Genomic DNA, 23,903 nt, shown 5'->3' with positions numbered 1-23,903 from the left:
GGTCAGTCCTCATTATTCAGCACCATTCCTTCATACTGTTTCAGACAACCGAATAATGACATTAATGAGCAGAATGAACGTAGGTAGAATAATGGATGTCCCAAAATACTACTAAGAACTTAATAACTTTTTTAATTAATAGCATTTTTTAAATAAGCTCTACTATTTTTTAGTAGTGGGAAGAATTTTTGGTATGAAACTACTGTGTTCAAATACTAGTTCTACAGGATGGTAGTCAGGAGTCACTTAAATTTGACCTTCATAAAATGAGGATAAATAGATACTTTGCCATTTTTAAGGATAAAATATATGTGAGAATACATTTTTCACTTTCAAGTTCTGCCTATGTATTGAACTACTTGCTACAAAAGTAAGAGAACAATAAACTAATCATGATCCCTAGTTACAGCTTTTTTATGCAACAAGATTAACTTATTTTAAATCTAAAAATAAAATGGTGAAACCAAAAAAATGACTACTCTGCTTAACCTCTTAGTCTATAACCAAAGTAATGTTATTTTGAACACTTCGGTTGTGATTGACATAAAACATGTGGAACAGAGGTTACACGATAAAGATTCATTTGTTGCGGATGAACTTTTCAACAAAATGTTGTGTGGTGAATTCTCTGCAGACTTGACTGCTTAAGAGCCAGGTGAATCACAGCCGCTGAGGGAACCCCATCCTCGGGCTACCTGAAAATTTTATTGAATATGTATACAATAAATTTTGTTCATTTTGGGGGGAAATATTACTATTTAGTATAAAAAAATAAAAAGGAACAGGAAAAATAAAATATTAGAATAACTTTAAAGAACATTAAATTCTTGATACTGCGTTAAAGGAAACACATTCAAGTTTTAAAATTGTGACTTTATATACTTTTTAGGTTTATTATTTCCGACAAGGACATGAAGCATATGTTGAAATGGCCCGGAAAAATAAAATTTATAGTATCAATCCCAAAAAACAGCCATGGCATAAAATGGAACTACGGGTATGGTATTTATTATTTAATAGCCGTAATTATGAATGCAGAGGAAACTATCCTTAATAGTTTTACTATAAGAAACTGTATCATGAAAATACCTTTCTTAATTGAAGCAATCCTGGGGAATAGAGGGTGTTTAACATTCTAAGAAACACAGATTGACTGAATTCGTATGCTCTAATAGTTTATAAATTGGGTACAAAATATAGTGAAAGTTAGACAACATTAATGTCTAAGGTAAACTTCATGTTTGTAAATTTGATAAGTATTTCTAGATTTATCAGCAGTAGTTCAGAATTAAAGAGGTTTAAACATCTAAGTGTTGGGAAACATTTCATTAAGATTTTCTTTTTTTTTCTTTACTGTTTAAATTGAAATATAATTTGAATACTATATAATAGTACACAGATCTAGAGTATATATCTCAATGAATTTTTACATATACTTACAGAGTAATTACCTAGATCAAGATTGAAATGAAGAAATGCTTTCTCAATTATGTTTAGCAGCTTATTTATTTTGTCCTGTATTTTCCTCAGGAACAAGAACTGATGAAAATAGTTGGCATTAAGTATGAAGTGGGATTGCCTACCCTTTGCTGCCTTAAACTTGCTTTTCTAGATCCTGATACTGGTAAACTGACTGGTGGATCATTTACCATGAAGTAAGGACTATTGAAAAAGGCAATGGTTTCTTAGTTTTGTAGATTGTTTTTAAGATTCAGATAAATTTGAATGTCTCTTAGATATTTTTAGGTATGTGACCTAATCAGTTTGTTTCTCTTTGTAATTAGATACCATGATATGCCTGACGTTATAGATTTCCTAGTCTTGAGACAACAGTTTGACGACGCAAAATATAGGCGGTGGAATATAGGTGGGTAATTTTAGAAGTCATAGGTGTTTGTTTTTAATCTAATAAGTAATTTAATCTTTTTCATAATTTAGGAAAATATAATCAGAGAAATTGTCTTGCCATTTCTGGGAATATTAACAGCAAACTATAATATTATGTCAGGTACTTTTAAGTTCTTTTTTTATGAATGAAAATGCTTTTAATCTAGTTGATGCTGAAATTCTAAGCATTTTTTTCTCTTACATTTGTTAACTTGAAAGATAGTTTAGAGCTGTTCATTAGCTATTTTATGTGTTGACTTAATTTTTATCCAAAAATATTAATAACTCAAAATTGAAGCAAAGAAGTCTTCCAGGTAAAAATGTTTAATAATAATTTAGAGAGGGATTAAAGTTAAACTGACATTTTTTGTTTAACTGTTATATAATTTATAAAAATTAATACTGTAATCAAGACTCAAAGAAATTTTAAAATCCTTAAGTTTCCAGGCATTTCAGATGTATTAATTTATGTACAAATGGATGTGCTATTAGAGAATTTCTTTTAAAAATTTCATACAGAGCCACTCTTCGTCATATTGGAGTGAGATGTGGTGCATATATAGCGTAATGTGGTTTGAAAAGGCTCATTCATTGATATATCATTCCATCTCTCCTCCAGTGCCATTGTCATGATTTGTCTTTTTTTGTTTGGGCTTGGTAAACTTAGAAATTTATATGTGTTCTCTAAAAAGGAAAATGCAAGTTATCAAAATTAGGGCCATGGGAGTTACAAAAAAAAAATTTATGTATGATTTCTCTGGAAGCTTTGAAAGATGTATTCCATTAAATAAGGAGTAAACCAAGATAAAAATATGGAATCCTCCCCCAAGGAGACAGAAAATTTTTTTCAAAACAGGAAAGAGCGGAAAGGAATGCCCAAGTAGCAGTCAACGAAGTCTAAGGATAGCATCTTTTCTAGCAAGCCTCTAAAACAACCAGACCAGAAGATACTGTCCCCCAAGAGCGAAGTCTTCAGGGGGGGAAAAATGGAACTGATAAATTATGTAACACGTTGACTTTTTGGGAAATTATATTGAAGAGTGTTTTATAGTTTGACCTGTTAGGGACTGTGGGAAGACAGTCATAAATGCAGAGAAAACTAACCATTAAAAAAAAAAAGAAACAATTATTCAAAATACAAGGAAGTAATTGTATGCACGTTGGCTTAGGAGCAAACAATATTTACATAGTCATGATAAAGAAAAACTGAATGTAGAATAAATAAAATACACGTACCTTTTATATACAATTGTATGGATAGAGGTCAGTACTTGATGTCTAAAATTGATGAGTGAAGAAATAGCTCCTTACTTATTATTTAGAAATTTGTAAGTAAATTTCAAGAAGTAAAAGGTACAAGTTTTCCTGGTTTTGGTTATAACTTTGTACATGTGATTTTTAAAAATTATTTTCATGTGTTACTTGATAAGTTTTATTTTTTTAAGGACATGCATCTGCCAATAAATTCCCGAACAAATATTTGTGTCCACAAATATTCCAGAAATGAGCTGATAACCTAAGCAAAGAAACATGGCAAGCATTGGAGAAATCAAAAGAGATGCTTCACATGGACGTACATCAGAATTTTCTCATTTGGATCTTATAGTTCACTCTACCATTCCCACCAAATTTATAGATTAATATTTATTTTAAAGTTAGTACTTCTTGGTCTTTTATTTCTGAAGATCCAGTAGTGCTGACCCCTTGTCCATGGGGGATGTGTTTCAAGACTCCTAGTGGATACCAGAGGCCACAGATAGTACAGAACTTTATATATAGTTTTTTCTGTGCACACATACTATGATAAAGTTGAATTTATAAATTAGGCACAGTAAGAGATTAACAACATTGATGATAATAAAATAAGAGTATAACAATATATTGCAATAAAAGTGAATGTTCTCTCTCTAACGGGTGGGTAGCTTATATAGTATGGATATGGTGGGGCAAAGGGAGGATTTATGTCCCAGGAAGGAGGGTGTGGGATGTCACTAGATTGCATTATGCTGCTCAGAATGTGCACAATTTAAAACTTAAAGGTTGTTTATTTCTGGAACTTTCCACTTAATATTTTAAGACTGCTGTTGATCACAGGTAACTGAAATCGTGGAAAACAAAACTGCAGATGGGGATGACAGGGCCATACTGTATATGTATCTATATACCAACTGCTATTACATCAATAGTAATTACTTTAGCCTGTCCTCAGAAATTTTAATGCTTACTCTGAATAGTGGACTCTTTTCCTTGTTTAACTACATTGTTATCATTTTAGTTTATTGTTCATTTGGGTTAAGGCACACATTGTTCAGTTCTTTCTATATAGAATAATGTCATCAGTCTATGTAAGATCATAAGAAAGAGTTATATGAAACTCATCATCATATTTACTGTAAGGTAGTGATATCAGGAATCCTGTTTATTACCCTGGCTGGGTAGCTCGGTTGGAGAATTGTCCCGTACACCAAAAAAAAAGTTGTGGGTTCAATTTCCAGTCAGGGCACATACCTAGGTTTCAGGTTAGATCTGCAGTCGAGCATGTATGAGAGACAACCGGTCGATGTTTCTCTTTCTCTTTCTCTCTCTCTCTCTCAAAATTGAAAAAGAAAAAAAATATATATATGTGTGTGTGTATATATATATGTATGTATGTATATATGTATGTGTGTATGTATATACACACATATATACACACATACACACTTAGGTGAGGATTAAAAAGTTTATTAAATTATATAGTAGCTTCTCACTAATCTTAGTATCATTAACATGCATCTAGTAATAGGTCATATTTCCCTCTTGACATTGGCTGTTAGAATGCTTGAATCTAAACTTGCATCCTAGTGCGTACCCACTCAAAGACTATGTATTTAACTAAACAACATGTAATTGTGTTCTATTCACTTACTCCTGGCTCCAGCTTCTTTTTTATCTTTAAATTTCTTTTATCTTTTTAAAAAAATTTTAATTCATCTTTTAAATCCTTTATGGTGAAAAATGAGAACTTAAACAGATATTAATTAATTTGTTCAAAGTCACATGGGGTAAGTCTTTTAGACCCTCACCTACGTTTTCCAGGAGAAAAGTCATTAAGTACTAAAGTACTGTGAAAATCAAGTAAGCAGAAAACTTCACAAAAAGGAAGAGCGTAGCTTATAGTTTTCATATGACACAGACAAGCTGAGAAGATAACTTATTAGGTCTAGGGAAAGCAGTTTCCCTAATATGCAATTGGGTAAGGAAGGAAAGGGACTCAAGGAGTGAGTCTAATTTACAAAGATTAGTTGTTTTTGTTTCTTTTTCATTTGTTTTTATAGGAAATGGAAAGTGTATGCATGAGTGTTATAGCTCAAGGGTAATTAAGATGAAAGAAGGTAGTTTGGAGTTTTGTTTGTTTTGGTTTTGTTGTTTTGGGCTTGAGTCTCGATTTTCAGAGGAACCTGGCTACACAAAGTAAGAAATTAAAGCTAGACTATAAATACTTGTTGAGCAGAAATTCTGAAACTATATGTTTATTTGAATGAAAAGCTTTGACATGGTCCTCCTCATGAGTTTAAAATGCTAGATTGTTAAAAATGCTTAAGGTAAGAGTGAATTTATTTTTACCCTAATATAATGTAAGAAATGATACTGGAAACTGGTCACACTTCAAGTGTGCTTATTAAATAACTTTTTCCTAATATTACTGATTTATTTACTTAATTTGAAGTTGCCGGTCACTTTTTAAATATCTTCTGAAATCATACAGGCAGTTTAAGTATCTTAAGGATATACTTTAGGATAAAGGAACAACAGCAGCAGTTTTACATTTCAGAGTAATAAGATGGCTTTTATTCTTGTCCAGGTGACCGTTTCAGATCAGTCATAGATGATGCCTGGTGGTTTGGAACAATTGAAAGCCAGGAACCTCTTCAACATGAGTACCCTGATAGTTTGTTTCAGTGCTATAATGTTTGGTAAGGAAGTATTTGTTGTATTTTAGTTCAGCCTGACTTGCTTTGAATGTTTTCCCCATGTATTCATAAAGTGATAGAGATACTTCTTTTAAACACTGAAGCAATTATTTTTATGATGATTTTATTTTAAAAATTGCATTACAATATTTAGACTTTTTAATAACAGAGTTTTTCTTCCTTTAAGCTGGGATAATGGTGACACAGAAAAGATGAGTCCTTGGGATATGGAGCTTATACCTAATAATGGTAAGTGTATGTTAGACTTTTCATATGTGTTTTATGGAATTAATTTCTTAAATAAGATACCTGATTTGCTAACTTGCTGTTGCATAAGGTTGTTAGGAAGATCAAATAAAAAATATTCATTCACCAAATACTTATCGCACATTTACTATTGACCTGGACTTTAGAGGCCTAGTAGTGAACAAGATAGACATAATCCTTGCCCAGTGGAATTTATAGTCTAACAGGGAAGATAGAAGTTAATTAATTACAGCTAAATATGAAATATTTTGCTAATTATTATTCATTCCTAGAAGGTTATATTTGTAACTCCAGGAGAATACTTAGAGTATCACGTAATATAAAAAGTTCAGGCTTTTGAGTGAGACATAGCATATGTCTTATTAGCCTAGCTCTGCCATCTTCTTCTATGCCATCTTGGCAAGTTCCTTAAAGTCTCAAAACCAGATTCTTAGGGTTCAGCCTTTGAAATTATATAAACTAATACCTTCCTTATGAGGCTTTTTTGAGGATTAAATGATATCATATGTCTAAAGTACTTATTATAGAACTTGATGCATGTAAGGACTCAATAAATAGGTAATTATAATTAATAATAATAAAATAACTGTCACCTTGCATATGGCCTGAGACATAGCCTTGAGATTTGGGAGTTAGCCTTAGGCAGTGAGTATGATATCTTCCTGGAACTAAGAAAAGGCCATTGTGGCTAAATCCTGGAGATTATATTTTCTTTCTACTTCATTACCTATCTTTGTTTCAGTTTTTTTAAAAAGCATACATTATAATATGCATTAAAATGTTTAAAAGGATATATATTTCAGATTATTAATGATTATAAAGGGCAAGAATATGAGGACTTCGATTTCTTATTTTTTACATTATTCTGTATTGTTCAATTTAAAAAAAATACTTTTACTATCAGATAAGAGTAAAGATTTTAAAAAACAAAAAGGAAAAAGTATGACCTGTGACATAATAGAAGTAATCATTAGTTATTTTATTGTAAGAAGTCAGAGAAAAAAGATAACTTGGAAAAAGTAAACCCAATCTGGTAAACCTTAAAAATGAGAAAATAGTCATGCTGATACTATCTAAGACTATTTTTTTCTAGAAGTTATCACTTTAAAAATTTAATACCAGAAATGTATTTTCATCTCACTGGTAGGTTAGAGCTGTTTAAAACTTTAAAATATCTTAATAGACTTGCAGTTAAGTTACATGGCTTATACTCTGGTTTTATTTTTCTCCTTTGTGAAAGTTTGAGTTTGAAGTCACATTGCACTGTTATGAAAATGAAAGAAATTAAGCTCCTAATTAGCTTTGTAATGCCTGGGGTATGTATTGAAATAAATTGGTGCGATTTAGATACTATTTGTTTCCTACCTAAACATATCTGTATGTGGAGAGGGCAATTTTTGTTTTTGATCTATTTGGATACACATACATATATACCCATAGAGTTTAATTGCATTTTGTGAGGAGGAAAAATTTTGTACATAAATATCTCTAATCTAAGAAAATATTACTTGGGAGATTTGTTAGATTTATGTCATCACCAACCCCTAATGATTCTTTTAAAGGTTCAAAGATTCTAGTAAAGATTCAGGCACTCAGAAAGCAAACCTTCGTCATTTAAGAGCAATAAGCCATAAGAATTATCTGCCAGTATTCATAATTCTCTCTATTCCTACATTTTATTTTTTTTAAACACTGCCCTTTTTTTTTTTTAATGTATTTTTATTGATTTTATTGGTTTCAGAGAGAGGAAGGGAGAGAGAGAGAGAGAGAGAGAAACATCAATGATGAGAGAGTCATTGAACAGCTGCTACCTGCATGCCCCCTGCTGGGGACTGAGCCTATAACTCAGGCATGTGCCCTAAGGGGAATCGAACCATGATTTCCTGGTTCATGAGTCAACACTCAGCCACTGAGCCACTCTAGCTGGGCTTTTCTACATTTTTAAAAATGTAGACTTTATTTGAAGTATTCTGAAAAATACCACTTTATTTCAGTTTTATCTTTTATATGTTTTATCAAAGTAAATACGCAGATTATATTATGAAATGATAAACCTTTTAAATTTGCCTCATTTTATAGAAATAGTTTCTACTTCACCTGTAAATGATAATAAAGCATGTTGTGAGGTAAAAAAATGGAGAAGTAATTGTAATGTTTTAAAAAATGATTTAAATTTATTGGTTCTTGAAGCATACTTTAATGAAAACAAAGATTATATTTACCAAGTTTTTATAAAATTTTAGTTTTATGACAATACCAACTCTTCTTTCTAAAAGATAACCTAAATGTTAGGAAATTACCACATATTTTCACTAAATCTGCATTTCTTTCTGTGTATTTTAGCTGTATTTCCTGAAGAACTAGGTACCAGTGTTCCTTTAACTGATGTTGAATGCAGATCGTTGATCTATAAACCTCTTGATGGAGAATGGGGTTCCAATCCCAGGGATGAAGAATGTGAAAGAATTGTTGCAGGAATAAACCAGTTGATGACACTAGGTAAATGGTAATAGAAGAACACCAGTAAGAAAAAGCTGGCAGAAAACAAACCAGATAGTCTTTCCTAATATTAAGTCAGTAGTTTGCAAACATTTTCAAGTGGGATTTTAAAAAATGAGATCTTACAGGACTCAGGTATCTAAAACAGTTATGAACAGGATTGCTCGAACTGAATTTAGAGTGGGGACTCCCCCCCCCCCAGAATTCCAGGTACTTCTGAACAATCTGGTTCCTCCAGAACTCAGTTTGAAAACCCTTGACATATTCAGGCTGACATGATGTAAATCAGAAGAGAATGACTAAAAGCTGAATTAGAATTATTTGGATAGCTATACTAGGTTTTACCTGAACTTTATAATACATATACGTAAGAGAATATTTGGAAGGGGATGGGAAATGGGCATATGAATTGCATCATCTCATTAAAAAGAAAAACAATGACCACAAATTATCTAGAGTAACTAAGTTAGTATGGTGCTGTGTAACAACCCCCCTTTCCATAAGGAATCAGCTTCAAAGAGTCTGGGGAGAAATTAACATGAATAAGAAGAGCTAAAGACACTAGAGATGCGTGTTGAATAATATTTTCATCTGAAGTATTTAATAAAATACTAACACTTCATAAAGATTGTCTCAGAAATAATAAGTAATTTTAGGAGTATTTTAGGATATGAAGTTGTCATACTGTGTGAATGAACAAAAAATGGAGAGTGCTCCTAGTTTCTAGGTTTTTATGTTTACTGTCTCATTGGATCAGTGACTTTGAGTCAAAGACTTCTGGACCTGTTTCCTCTTCCATATTTTCCTAATATTTCACAGAATTATATTGTAAAGAGTAGATAGGTGATAAGTTTTGAGAAAGTCAACGGTTATAACATTTGAATGCAATGTATTATTATAGTGTCAAAAATAGACACTATAATAGGTTTTATTTATAATAGGTTTTAATTAGAGAAATATATGTGTCCCTATATATATGAGATATATATGTGTCATATATATTATTTGTCATCTTTTTTAAGCAATCTATGACTAACAAATATCTTTAGAATTCTGTAATGTAAATGCAGAATTTATTATGCATAATAAAAAATGAGGCTCTTACTAGGTTAGCTAAAATATGTATTTTCTACGAAAAGACAGTGGCAGACTAATGTTATGTGGGTCAGAGCTTAAGTCTTAATTCAAGCAGAATTGTCCTTGAAGTATTTTAAGCAATACAAAAATAAATTTATAAACTTATTTGTCTCATTTATTTTAGATATTGCTTCACCATTTGTGGCCCCTGTGGATCTGCAAGCCTATCCCATGTATTGCACTGTAGTGGCATATCCAACAGATTTAAGTACAATTAAACAAAGACTGGAAAACAGGTTTTACAGGTTAGAACTGTTTGCTGTAGCTACTACCAAAGGAAAGCTAAATGATTCTTTCATCCATTTACTGATTTTCTGTAGCAGTATTTTTCAAACGCTAATATACATAAAAATCATTTGGGGATTTTTAAAAAATGCAGAACCTGGTTCCATAGATTTAGAGTAGGAGCTGAGATTCTACATTTCTAAAATGTTGCCAGCAATGCTGCTAGTGGTGGTCTTATAGACCCCATGCTTAGCATATGATTCCTAGGTATAGTTTTTCCTAGCTGCTAGTATGAGCTGCTGCCCACTATCTTTATATTGTATTATATAAAACAAGCCAAAGTATTTCATTTTTCTCCAAGATACCTCATGGAAATATTTGTTTAATTGATTTTTCATAGAATAATATAAAAAATTATCTTTTCTTATTTTGCTTCCATTCAGCTTTTGAATACTTATCCTGAATTTGCTTTTTTTATAGTTATAGGTTAGCTTGAAATATAACTAGAAGGTGTTTTTAAAGACACAATTTCATCATTAATTTGCATCATCACCTTCTAATTAACAATTTCAATAAATATTGAGTTCTAATCTCAAACAGGCTTTGTAGGTTTGTTGCCTAAAACTTTAGTCTTGTCAAAATGTGAGTTTAAGTCTTATAGTTTTCACATAATGAAATCATACTTGTAGTTTTCATTTTTCTTATATGACTTTTGCTAGACAGGCCAAAAACATTTTAATTCAAATAATACTCCTTTAAATTTTTCTCTTTGTGACCAGTTTTATATTACTTCAGTTCTTCACATTTTTATTTATTTAACTTAGGAAAGTTTTTATTCATATTTTCTGTTCATATTTTTCTGTATAAGTTTAGTGGTTTCCATTCTTTTGATCACTTAAAGTATAAATCTAATTTGGTGCTTTGTTTACCTGCCACTGAAAATACTGTTTAATCTTCCTTACTGACAAAAGTAGGGTTTCTCATTAAAAACATTACTGACATTTGGGGCTGTCCTCTATCCTTTAGGTGCCAATAACAGCCACTAGTTCTAAAACCAAAAATGTCTCCAGACATTGCCAAATGGCCCATGCTGGGGAGAATCACCCCTGATTAAGAACCACTGGAATAAAGAAAATTAAGACATTATTAAACTGCAGGTTCTGAAGACTTTTCTGATTTTGTTAGGTATTTCTGCTCTTGATTCATTGATATTTGTCAGAAACATAGAGGAGGAAATCACCTATGATAATGTGCCTCCCAGCTATCTTACCCTTGTAGCACCTTTCTTTAAATCTTCAACTCCACATGTCAGAAATTTAAGAGAGTAAATGGAGGAGAAATTTTTAACTATATCCTTCTTTTTCCTAGATCACCTAAATTGCAAAATTTTCGGAGTTAATCTAGTGCTTCAAAGATAAAACAAGACCTGGAGGGTAACAGGGAAAGAATTGTTTTTATGCAATGGTTTTTGGACTTCAGCTAGAACAATAAACTTAGGGCATGTCCCACTATTGTTGTAAATTTACTTTTTCATAGAAATATTGCTCAATATAGTAACTGCTAAGGTGTACATTTCAAGTACATTACAGCTTAGGATTTTTGGCATTAGCCATTAGCCTAGCTTAGTAACCAATTTAGGAAAATATCTTTTGGGATACCATCCTTATATAAATTAGAAACTACGTTTTTTTGATAATATGGTTACAGACCTGAGTTATATTCTTCAGTGCTATTTCAGTGTTTCAGGCTTTTTTGCTTCTCCTTTACTCATTGGCTTCAGACTTCTTATAGTTTATGGTTTTCCTCTTCAGTATTTATTTTAGTCTTTTGTTAAACTACTGTCAGTTTGCCCTGCTGGTATTAATCTAATCCCTTATTTTACACACAGTTTTCTATAGGGTTTTCTGAAGATACCTGTGATTCTGTTATTAGAATTAGCCTTGTGAATGCTCTTTTAAAGCATCTGTAGCCACAATTTAAAAATTTTTTAAATTCCGTATAATGGTGTTTTTGTTCAGACATTAGTAAGATCTTCTGAGTGTTTTCTTCTTTATTTTAAGTAGGATCACATACTGGATAATACTCTTGAAGTCATCTTTAGTTTTTCTTTACTTTAAGAAATAAAATAATAAAACACCAAAATCTATTTTAGTATTGTCAAATCAGTGTTAAAAAGTAATTTTCACATACTTATCTTTCTTGGTAAACTAACTTGGTTACCATGTTTTTATATTTTTATATCTCCTAAGCAGGCTATCACTTAGCTTTTCATTTTTACATGTCGTTTAATTACCAGTAATATAATTAGATGAAAAATGTTTTCTTTTTAAATCAATGTCAGATATGCTTATTATCAAAAAATGATACCATATATGACAGGAATATATAAAGCTAAAAAATAAGTATATATATCAGTTCTCTTCTGCTACTCTGTCTATAGACAGTCTCTCTCCCTAAAAGAAGGAACTGTTTATGGTCTAATGTGCCTAATCCAGACATATTCTGTGCAAGTACATAACGTTGCTACACTTTTTTCCCCTTACACAAAGAGGTTATAATATTTTGAAAATAACTTTTTAAAGAGTGAGTTTTGTACTTGATTTAAGACTGCAATTTGAAAAGTCACAATGTCTTGGTTTTAAATTTTGTGCCTATATTTCTAAATATAATGAGCTTAATCCTTCTGTATTTTGTTTGTTTAAAGGCGGGTTTCTTCCCTAATGTGGGAAGTTCGATATATAGAGCATAATACACGAACATTTAATGAGCCTGGAAGTCCTATTGTAAAATCTGCTAAGTTTGTGACTGATCTTCTTCTACATTTTATAAAGTAAGTTATTTTTCCACACTTAATTATATTGCTCTAATACTTAATGGCAATATTGTAAAATGTCAGATGTAAAATACAGTCATTTTTATATAGGTAATGTCACATGCTGTGCTATACACATGGCTCCACTCAAAATAGGGAGCATGTAATGTTTGCATCTAAAGTAACATTTAGTTCATTGGCTGATAATAATTATGAAATCATAAAAATTGTGTTAAACAGTTAACATAAACAAACATGGATCCTTTTCTAAATCCAAGTGTTGGACAGTAATAATAATAATAACCATTTATTGAACATGTAATGTTTTACCTAAAATATTTCTTCTAACCCAAATCTTACATGCGGAAAAGATCATCATCTGAAATTTATACTTAAGGAAACTGAGTCTTTTAGAGGTTAACTTGTTTAATTTTCACAGTAAAGGAGTGTCTGCCATCTGATTTAAGAACCTTTCATCTTAATGTGACAGTGCCCTGTCAACTTTATAAACAAGTATTTAAGGAGTCCAGCAAGAAACTAAATTTAACTTTCAAGATGATTCTTTAGTCTATTTTACTTCCTCGTTTATTGAGCCCATACCAAGAGTGATAACTATAACTTCTTAAGGCAGCAGCACTTTTATTTACTTGCCTTACAGATTTTATGTAACCATAGAATGAATTGAGCCTTATAAATTGAAGCCAGAGGAATGAATCATGTTTTGTATAAGATACTGCTCTGACTTTGTATTATGATTATTTATATTGGATACTATTTCTTGTTACGAGGAGACAGTGCATTTTAGTATTTAAATATTCAGCTGCCAAAAGCTTTTATTTTTATGTGAAGGAATTATCCAGGCTTATTTTGGAAAAAAAAAAAATCTCCAGCTGTTCTCTTACACATCATAATCATAGGCTCCTTTTTCCTAGTATTAGTTGTTTAATTTTTGCTAAGGAATATAGGTAATTTCAATATAAGAAAACACCAGATAAAGTTAATAAGATAAACTTTATGCCCTTCCTCTACCTTATTCTCTAATGAAATCTGTTGCCTTGCAAGTGGTTTAGTGGCTGTTGTTGCAGTGCTTTGCTTTTCAGTAAAATTAATAATCAAGAATTAGCTATCCTCAGAGGACTGTTTATAGCTTATAATATTTTAACTAAAGTTTTTAGTCTTTAATTTTATAATGGTTATATGGATATTTATTTACATCTATTTTTCCACATATATGAATCAGTAGTATCAGGATATAGTAAATTTATATTTTAGTGAAATAATGTAGATAAAACAATTATTTTTATATTTGGAATAGTCTATGCAATTGTATTTCTTTCAAATAGTTATTGTGAAATGCCTTGTAAAAATTAATATAACATTTTATTTCTTCATTTTTGTTGATCCTCACCGGAGGATATTCTTTCCATTGATTTTTAGAGACAGTGGGAGGGAAGGAGGAAGGGAGAGAGGGAGGGGGGAGGAGGAGAGAGCGACCCTGGGGCTGGGGATCGAACCTGCAACCCAACCCAGGTACGTGCCTTGACTGGGAATTGAACCCGAGACCTTTTCGTGTGCAGGGCCAACACTCTAACCACTGAGCCACACCAGCCAGGGCAATTAATATAATATTTAAAGCATTCATATTGTATATACCTAAAAATAAATCCCTGGCAATTTTTAGATGCATATAATTTGTTAAAACCATGTTTAGCTGATAGTTTTCAAAATGTTGTATCAAAATTTTGGTTATTATACTTTTTAATTTAGTTATTTGGCCAAATTTTAAGCAATTGATATATACAAAGTTATATAATAGATATTTGGAGGTAGAAAGAAATGTCTATTTAACCTCAATACAATTTCATAGACAAATAAATCTCTAAGTATAATAAAAGAAAAGGCCCAGCCAGGCGTGGCTCAGCGGTTGAGCGTCGACCTAGGATCCAGTTCAGTTTCCGGTCAGGGCACATGGTCGGGTTGTGGGTTCGATCAATGACTCATCATTGATGTTTCTATCTCTCTCTCTCCCTCTCCTTTCCTCTCTCTGAAATCAATAAAGATATATTAAAGAAAAACAATTTTTTTAAAGAAAAAAACAAAAGAATTTGTATGAAAGTTTAAATGAGGGATGGGTTCACTTCTAGCTGTGAAGGTGGGGTTTCAGATACAGGAGAAAAGTATGTTAAGATGTATGGACAAGGTAGATATTGATAGATTTAGTAGAAGTTAGATGAAAGGAAAGCCATTCTAGGAATAAGAATGGAATGAGGTAGGAAATGGAAAAGTTGTTAAATAAATTTAGTAATTTATATTGGGTGAAGTAGAGAGTATACGAGCTGAAAGAAGTAAGGAATACAGTGCTATAAACTCATGTTTGGGTCAGATCATGGAGGGCCTTGAATGCTAACCTAAGGAACTAGACTTAAAATATAGGCACAGGAATCAAGGGTCTATGAAAATATTTTGACATGAAAATTATATGATGCATAATATACTTTACTATAATGTTAAAAAAACTTTTATGTATTGATTTTAGAGAGATTAGGGGAGAGAGAGAGAAACTAATTTGTTTTTCCACTTATTTATGCATTCATTGGTTGATTCTTATATGTTCCCTGACTGGGGATCAAACCCACAACCTTGGCATATCGGCACAGTGCTCTAACCAACTGAGCTACTGGGCCAGGGCATCCTGAAAATACTTATGGCAGTGTCTAATATTAATTGATAGGGAAAAGACATAAGACATACATAGCAGATTGACTGCTACAGCTGACCAAGTAAGAGGGGATGAGGGATTAATTTATGGAAGTGAGAAAGGCAGATGCCAAGAGGTTTTGAAAGTTTATTCATAGAACTTGATAAATGATTGGATTTATAAGGAGGCAGGGGATGGAATAGTGAAAAACCATGCACTACTGTGAAAATAGGGAATGCTGTTAAAAAAGTATATGGAAAAGTGTCTGGGGAGTGACATTGAGGTTCAGACATGTGGAATTTTAGATGATGTTAGGAATCTCAGAAGAGTCAGACCAAATTGTAGGAATTTGGCATTCATTTACACAGGTAAACTGTAGATATATAAGGTTATCAGGGCAAAAGTTAGTGTCAAGAGAAGATGACCAAGGACAAAATTTTAGGGAATGACTACATTTAAGAATGAAAAAAGGAAGAAATTTTAGTATACAGGAGGTACATTAGCTTAGAAGTGGGAATTGAATCGGGTTTGGTATAATGAAATAGGCAAGAATGGAGGCTCCATGTAGAGTTGGAGGAGCGGGGTCAGATGTGTGTTTTGGCGTCAACCTATGAAAGAAGCCTTCAGCTTTGTTTTATCTTAAAATCTGATTTCAGTAGCAGATTTAAAGGAAAAATATCTCACGACTCTAATCTTGTATACTAACATTTCCTTGTTATTTAGGGATCAGACTTGCTATAACATAATTCCACTCTACAATTCAATGAAGAAGAAAGTTTTGTCTGACTCTGAGGTATTTAATATTTTATTGTAATTATTACATTGTTCTTATTCGGTATAAAAATGGAAACACATAGTAGTTTTCAGGTAAATGCTGTTATGAAAATTATTTTTGTGTAATTCTCTAGTAACTTAAAAATGGTTCAGAATTTTTTTGTGTTTGTTATAAAGAAATTTTTTTTAAAGTTAGGAGGGAGTAGACTTTAATGAGTCAATAAAGTGCTCCAGCATATCAATTACAGATTTACTAAGTGTACAAGAGATAATTGATAAACAACTATAGGTAACAGTTGACACTTGAACACAACGTGAGGATTAAGGGTGCTGACTCCCTGAGCAGTCAAAAATCTGTGTAAGTTTTAACTCCCTCAAAACTTAACTACCAATAACCTACTGTTGACCAGAAGCCTTATTGATAACATAAACAGTTTAACACATTTTGTATGTTATATGTTCTACATACTGTATTCTTACAATAAAGTGAACTAGAAAAAAAAATGTTAAGAAAATCATAAAGAAAATACATTTATGGTACTGTATGTATTTATTGAAAAAAATTTGTATATAAGTGAACCCGCCCAGTTTAAACTCATGTTGTTCAAGGGTACACTCTAATAATGAGACCTAGAACATTTAATAAATTAGATAAATTCTTACTTCAAAGGAAGAAGAGAAAGATGCTGATGTGCCAGGAACTTCTACTCGAAAAAGGAAGGTAATTATTTTTTGTTTTAGCAGAAGTACTTTATGTGAATTAAACTGTATTCAGAGCTTTTTTTTTTTTTACTGTTAGCATTTTTAGACAGATTATTTCTTCCAAGTAAATTTCCATCACAAAATGCATGATTATCAGAACTAGGTAAATGATATTTTCTTTTATTTGTATTATTGTATATTACCTAATTATGTAAGACTGCATTAAAAATACAAGATTTATTTTGTGTTATTAATATTTTTGAATATTTTTATTTTAGGACCATCAGCCTAGAAGAAGATTACGTAACAGAGCTCAGTCTTACGATATTCAAGCATGGAAGAAACAATGTCAAGAATTGCTAAATCTCATATTTCAGTGTGAAGATTCTGAACCTTTCCGCCAGCCAGTAGATCTCCTTGAATATCCAGTAAGTATTTTTTTCAGAGAGAGAAAGGGAGAGGGAAAGAGAGAATAGAAACATCAGTGGTGAGAGAGGGTCACTGATTTGCTGCCCCCTGCACACTCCCTACTGGTAATCGAGCCCACAACCTGTGCATGTGCCCTGACTGGGAATCGAACCGTGACCTCCTGGTTCATGGGTCGACACTCAACCACTGAGCCACGCCGGCCGAGCTCTAGTAAGTATTTTTGAAAATGTTTTCTTTAGTTGTCAACCTGTCAGTTTTGCTATATATCTTGTTTGTGAAAGTATGCTATTGAAATTATTTTTTATGGTTATAGTTTATTTCTTCATTACTTCATACGTGTTCTCGTTATCCTTTTGGTTATAAAGAGCATCTAAGTTGAATAGTGTGGCAAAATAGAAAGAACCTTGAACTAAGACTCCAAAAATTGGGTTATGGTCCCAGCTCTTTTACCAATTGTGCAATTTTCTCATCTCTCTTTTTTTTGTTTTTTTACTGTTTCACACACACTAATTCTGTAAATTTATTATGTCAGTTATTTAGGAAACTAGAAAATAATAGCTACCTAACCTTCCTTATGGGGTTATGGAGATGGAATGAGACTACATTAAAATAGTTCTAAACTGAAGCACTGTATACAAATGTAAGGTGGCATTATTATGTATGTTTAGGCTATATCAACTCATGATCTTTATGGGATTCATGGTAAAAAGGTTGAGTAAACATGATTTAAGTATTTTTGCATGTAGTCTTAGCAATCTGAATTAGCTTAGAGTGAGTTTAATTTCTTTATTCAGTTATTAAAGTTCGTACAGTTTAGATAACACTTGTGGTTTGAAATGAAATTGAAAGTGCAATATTTTGTAAGAGACCATGAGCTGGATGTGGTATTATCTGACTTACCTATTTATGTATATGTCCTAACAGTGATGAAAAGATGAAAATAGAGAAATTTTCTCATGAATATCATAAATGCCTTTTCAAATCATTTAAAATCAAGAAACATGGAATCTTAAGTGTAGAAGATAAATCTTTAATTCCAGCAGTGTGATAAACTGGGCTTGTTCAAACCCTACCCTCCAAAAAAAAACTCTTTAGAACTGAGCTAATGCTTCAGTGCTCTGATTTTCAGTTCTTTTTGTTTTTGGAACCTGTGGATTTCCCTTTGTTTCTTGCAAGCCCAACTTTGTATCTTAGAAAATAAGTTATAATTTACCCACTGCTTGCAGGGGTTTGTATTCTGGACTTTTCCCCAGAAAAGTAGTTGTAGAAATAAGCTTTAACGTCTAGATTCTAGAAGCATGAGTGTTAACAGTATGCGGAGACAGGTGAAGCCATGTGAGCCATGGTGAGGAAGGAAATTGCAACTGAGACTCCACTGGAACTGTTGAAGACTTTACCTTCAATGAAAATAAATAGAATAATTATTCTTTCTACAAAGAAGAATGTGTCAGAGAAATCTCCCTAGGCTTGCACTATGCGTGGATTTAGAGTGCAAATTTACACTCCCTGTGGTGTAGAAATTCATCGGGAAAAGAAAACAATCCCTACTAAAGCTGAACTAATGATAAAAAGAAATGGTAAACTATATAAGGATGTGATCATTATATCCAACAACAGAAACAACAAATGTAAATATGAACACCGTCTTCCCTAAAACTTGAGGTAATAGATTATTCTGAAATATAATTGTGCTTCATCAAATCTAAAACACTATTCTTGTAAGATGACTGGTATTTTATGTACCACCAAGACAAAGAAAAAAAATGTTGCCAATTAAACTTTGATTTGTCATTTTGATTTAAGAGATAAATGGAGGGATAAGAGGCATAAGGAAATAAAGACTAAAGACAAAAGAAAAATGTTAAAGCAATCATACAGAAAATAAGAGACCCAAAACTGGTCCAACCAACTCATTTTACTGAAGTTGAACTGAGGCTCAGATTAAGTAGCTTTCCAAAATACGTAGCAATTTACTGACAGTAAGAAGAAAAGGCCGTATCTCGTGAATTTAGTGCACTAGAGCTATGTATTCTTAGAGAAGGAGTAGATATACTTTCCCCTATTCTCCCTACTAAGTAGAACTAAAAAATTGTGGATGTTTTGTATAAAAGAAATTTAAGAAGATTCTGAAAGGTGGAGAGAAGATGGACAGGCTAGGGATCACAGGACCTGAGAAACAGCACAGTATTGAATTTCCTGGGTATGTTTTTTGCCTCATATATTCAACTCTGGATACTGGAGAAACTGACAGCCAGAAATGCCAACATGCACAGACTCAGAAAAGCCTGCTGTCTTCAGCCAGTGGACCAAGAAAGGAGCAGCCCAGCAACACAAAAAAACTCTACTGATTAATATCTCTACTCCAGCCAAATACCATAGGAAAAATTATGGCCTTACCCCTTTCTCACCTGCAAAGATCAGTGGAGAGCCATGCTTCCCAAATACCAGCCTAGACTTCCAACCCCACCTGCAATAATGAAGTACCCCTGCCCTACTTCATTGGGTGGTATAAGCAGAGGCCTAGTGGGGAGTCAAGACTTTGATCACCAGTCAGTTATAACAAGGCCACTCAGTAGAAGTCATGCAGTAACAAAGTTACTCCCGCCCTAGCTGGTATCAGTGGAAGTCTAGTAAGGAACTTGAACTCCTATTCCTTCTAGCAGTTTCAAGCCTTGAGTGTAGTGGAAGCTGAATAAAACCTGGACTTACATTCCCACTTGGCAGTAGCAAGGCAGTGCCCTCTCTTAGCCCAAAGAGTGGGGTCAGAATAGGCCCACTAAAACAGATTTTAAAAAGATCCAGTCTTAGACTCAAAATGTCCAGGTTTCAATCAAAAATCCCTTGTCATACCAAGAAAGTCTCAAAAAAGAATTACAAGAATCAAATGGAAATAGAACTAAAAAATAATAACAAAACTGAAGAGAACAGAAGAATCAGTGAACATAAAGGTAAAAAATATGGGTAGGGGAGGTTTCTGTGCATCACTTGAACTGGTAAAATGTTGACACCATTATATTTTGATAATTATACAATAACTGAACAACCACTTAAAAAAACTATACAAAGAGTTATAGTCATGAACATTATAGATAAATCAAGTGGAATTCTAAAATCTGTTCAAGTGACTCATAAGATTGGAAAAAATAACAAACATAACAAATGACAGACATAATTGAATTCATATAGTGTGTCTTTCGACTACAATGTAATCAAACTAGAAGTCAGTAACAGAGAAATCTCCAAACACATAACTAAACAATATACTTCTAAATAATTCATGATTTAAAAAAGACTTGTGGGAAATAAAAAAATATGTTGAACTTAGTGAAAATGAATACAACATACCAAAATTTGTGGGTCAGAAGTAAAGCAAATCAAGGAAATTGATAGCACTAAATAGTTCATCAGAAGAGGAAAAGGCTCAAGTCAGTAATCCAAGTCTCCTCGGGGACCTAAAAAAGAAGAAAGTTAACCAAAAGTGAGCAGAAGAAAGGAAATATTAAGAGCAAAAATCAGTGAAACTGAAAACAGAAAAACAATAGAGAAAATCCATAAAACCAAAAGCTGGTACTTAATAAAATTGGCAAAGCTCTATTGTGATTTACAGAGTTAAAAAGAAGACGTGAATTGCTTCTGTGAGGAACGCAATAGGGCATATCACTACAGACCCTGCAGATATCAAGAGGATAATAAAGGAGCACTACAAACAACTCCACACACAAATTTGACATCCTAGATGGAATGGGCCAATTTTCAAAGTACAAACTGCCATAATTCACCCAATATGAATAGATTATTTGAATAGCCCTATAACTAATAAGAAAATTTAATTTGCAGTTAAAAGCTTGCAAAAAAGAAATCTCAAATTCAAAGTCCAGATATCTTCACTGGAGGATTCCATCAAATGTTTAAAGATTTAGCAAATTCTACATAATTTCTTCCACAAGTAGAGAAGAGAGCACTTCACTCAATCTATGAAGCCAGTATTATCCTGATACCAAAACCAGATAAAAACAGTACAAAAAATAAAAAATAAAAATTTTAAATAAAATATCAACACATTAGAATTCAGCAATATATAAAAATGATTTTATGCCATGACCAAGTGGCATTTTTTTTCACTCCAGGGATATAAAACTGGTTCAGTATTGAAAAAAATTAGTCATTAATTCAGAAAAAGCATTTGACAGAATGAGTTACTTGTTTGTTCTAAGAATGTACATGTTAGATGTTTTATGGTATTGTAAATTCCCGTGGCCATTGGAGAAAAACGAGAACAAAGCCTGGAAGGAAGAAGTTACTATATTCGCAGGTTCTAGGGAGTGGGTCACCAGTGAAACTTGATGCCATATCAAATCACCACATTTTGATCGGTGGCAGAAGACAGGAGCAAGGGAAAAACTTAAGCCAGACCCTTTCTTGGGGTTTCTGTGAGAGAGACAAGGCAGAGCAGGGGTAAACAGTTTAGGATTGACTACTTTGAATAATTCCGGTGGGGCATACAGAGTTAGATGAGGTGGTTGGTTTGCATATAAAAAACACGTTCCCAGTGCAGCCATTTGCTGTCTGTAAAATTTGGCTAGCCCTGGGAAGAAGGGCAGTGTTTCCTCGGGTCTGTAAGGCCCCCACAATACCAAAACACTCAAAATACAGAAAATAAGAAAAAAATAGTTAATATAATTGGCCCGGTGATGAATGGATGCCAGATAGGCAAATTCATAATCTAAGAAAACTAGGAATAAAGGGGAACTTCCGTAACTTGATAAAGAAACACGTATTAAATAACCTACAGCTCACATTGTGCTTAATCGTGAAAAACTGGGAATAAGTCAAGAATGTCCATTTTCACTGCTCTGCATATAGTAGTGTAACTCTAGCCCGTGGAACACTGTAAGAGAGGAAATAAAAGGCATGTAGATTGTTAAGGAAGAAATAAAACTTTCTGTCTTTAAATGGCAATAATCCGGTTTGCTTTATGGCGAAACATACTTGATCATAATTTAAACTTGATGGTTCAAAGTCAAGTTACAGTTTGAAAAATATATTTTTACTAAATGTGTATTTTTAGTAGTTCTAAAGCATACACACAAGCAAAAGGTCAAGGGTATATAATTAAATTCTTCTGTGTTACATATTCTGAGGCTATGGGAAAGGTTTAGTACTCTTTATCCCTATTAAGAGATAATATGTTCAGATAATATTCTGCTCTTCTGTTGCTTTTTTTCTGCTTTCGCTTGTCTTTTTTTTATTGCTTTTTTATACACAGTTGACTAGGTGGAGACTTTGGGTGATTCCCCTTCTCTGTGGAATGAAGTCATAGGCTTTGTGACAACTATTTAAAATTATGATTATGTTTCAGTGATTTGGCAGCCTTTAGAGTTTATAAGTAGCATAAAGTTTTGGGTTTTTTACATCAAACTTATATTTGTAGTTGTAGAGCTGAGATTTTTTTCAATACTCCTTTACTCCCCTTCTAACACAACTCCATTTACCTCTTTCCCAAAGGGAGGGAAAACAGAACTTAATAGGTTCTTGAATGAGAAAAATCCTGTGTTGACTGCAATATAAAGGAGAGGGCATGAAAAAAAAATTATTAGAAAAAAGGGGGCCTTGGTGAGGAAAACAAGGAGTGATTAGTAATAGTTCTAGGGCTCTGTTTCATCGCAGAAATTGTATGTGAATCCTTATGCCTTGTGGTAGTAATGATAATAATACCACCTGTTTTTCCTCTCTTAGGACTACAGAGACATCATTGACACTCCAATGGATTTTGCTACCGTTAGAGAAACTTTAGAGGCTGGGAATTATGAGTCACCAATGGAGTTATGTAAAGATGTCAGACTTATTTTTAGTAATTCTAAAGCATATACACCAAGCAAAAGATCAAGGGTATATAATTAAATTGTTTTCTTTTTATGTTTAATTTAAATGAAATTATTGGAGTTTGTCATTTTTATTTAAAATTTAAAGCAAAGTTGATTAACTTTCTATGTTCTTAATGGTATCCTAGTGGAAAAAAGAATTGACTTTCTACTTTTTTCCTTCTATGAAATAACACTGGCGTCACTAATGTTTAGGGATGGCCCCTTTTCTTGAAGTAGTATAGTTAAATAGATACCACATATATTGTTGTGGTATATATTAGGGCTATGTGGGCTTAACTTTTACAGCCATTTTTCTGCATTAATAGAAAGGGGCATTTTTTGTGAATGATTCATAAAAATGAGTAAAACTTTAATTTACTTGTGTTTGACCAGATATGACATCACATAGGGGTGATATGTGGAAATGAAATGAGAAAGAATAGGTAGCTAGTTCTAGGTAGCAATGGAAAATAGATTCAGACCCTCAGGGATAGTGTCAGTAAGACTGAGTTTACGGAAAACTTGTCTGTATAAGCCATCTGAATTCATAGTAGGTATTTTCTTTAAGAATCTCAAAGCTTGAAAGATTCCCAATCTAAATGCAAAAATAAATGTAAAAACACTCCACTTTTACTCTTCAACAAAAGAGATTGGAA

General features: G+C 32.5%; 1 protein-coding gene across 1 annotated transcript in view; it reads left to right on the top strand.

Annotated features, from left to right (window-relative positions):
• The window catches only part of PHIP (PHIP subunit of CUL4-Ring ligase complex), a 121,528-nt gene that overhangs the window by 91,699 nt on the left and 5,926 nt on the right, over positions 1-23,903 (top strand). The window contains exons 25-36 of the mRNA XM_081139923.1: positions 890-997; positions 1,531-1,655; positions 1,785-1,867; positions 5,732-5,843; positions 6,028-6,089; positions 8,451-8,606; positions 9,868-9,988; positions 12,673-12,798; positions 16,202-16,271; positions 16,923-16,973; positions 17,233-17,382; positions 23,120-23,272. Of these exons, the coding sequence (XP_080996049.1) occupies positions 890-997; positions 1,531-1,655; positions 1,785-1,867; positions 5,732-5,843; positions 6,028-6,089; positions 8,451-8,606; positions 9,868-9,988; positions 12,673-12,798; positions 16,202-16,271; positions 16,923-16,973; positions 17,233-17,382; positions 23,120-23,272 (1,317 nt within the window). The remainder of the gene's footprint in view (positions 1-889; positions 998-1,530; positions 1,656-1,784; positions 1,868-5,731; positions 5,844-6,027; positions 6,090-8,450; positions 8,607-9,867; positions 9,989-12,672; positions 12,799-16,201; positions 16,272-16,922; positions 16,974-17,232; positions 17,383-23,119; positions 23,273-23,903) is intronic.

Source organism: Miniopterus schreibersii (assembly GCF_964146895.1).
Source record: "Miniopterus schreibersii genome assembly, chromosome: 6".
Taxonomy (NCBI): domain Eukaryota; kingdom Metazoa; phylum Chordata; class Mammalia; order Chiroptera; family Miniopteridae; genus Miniopterus; species Miniopterus schreibersii.
This window is presented reverse-complemented; position numbering and strand designations above follow the sequence as displayed.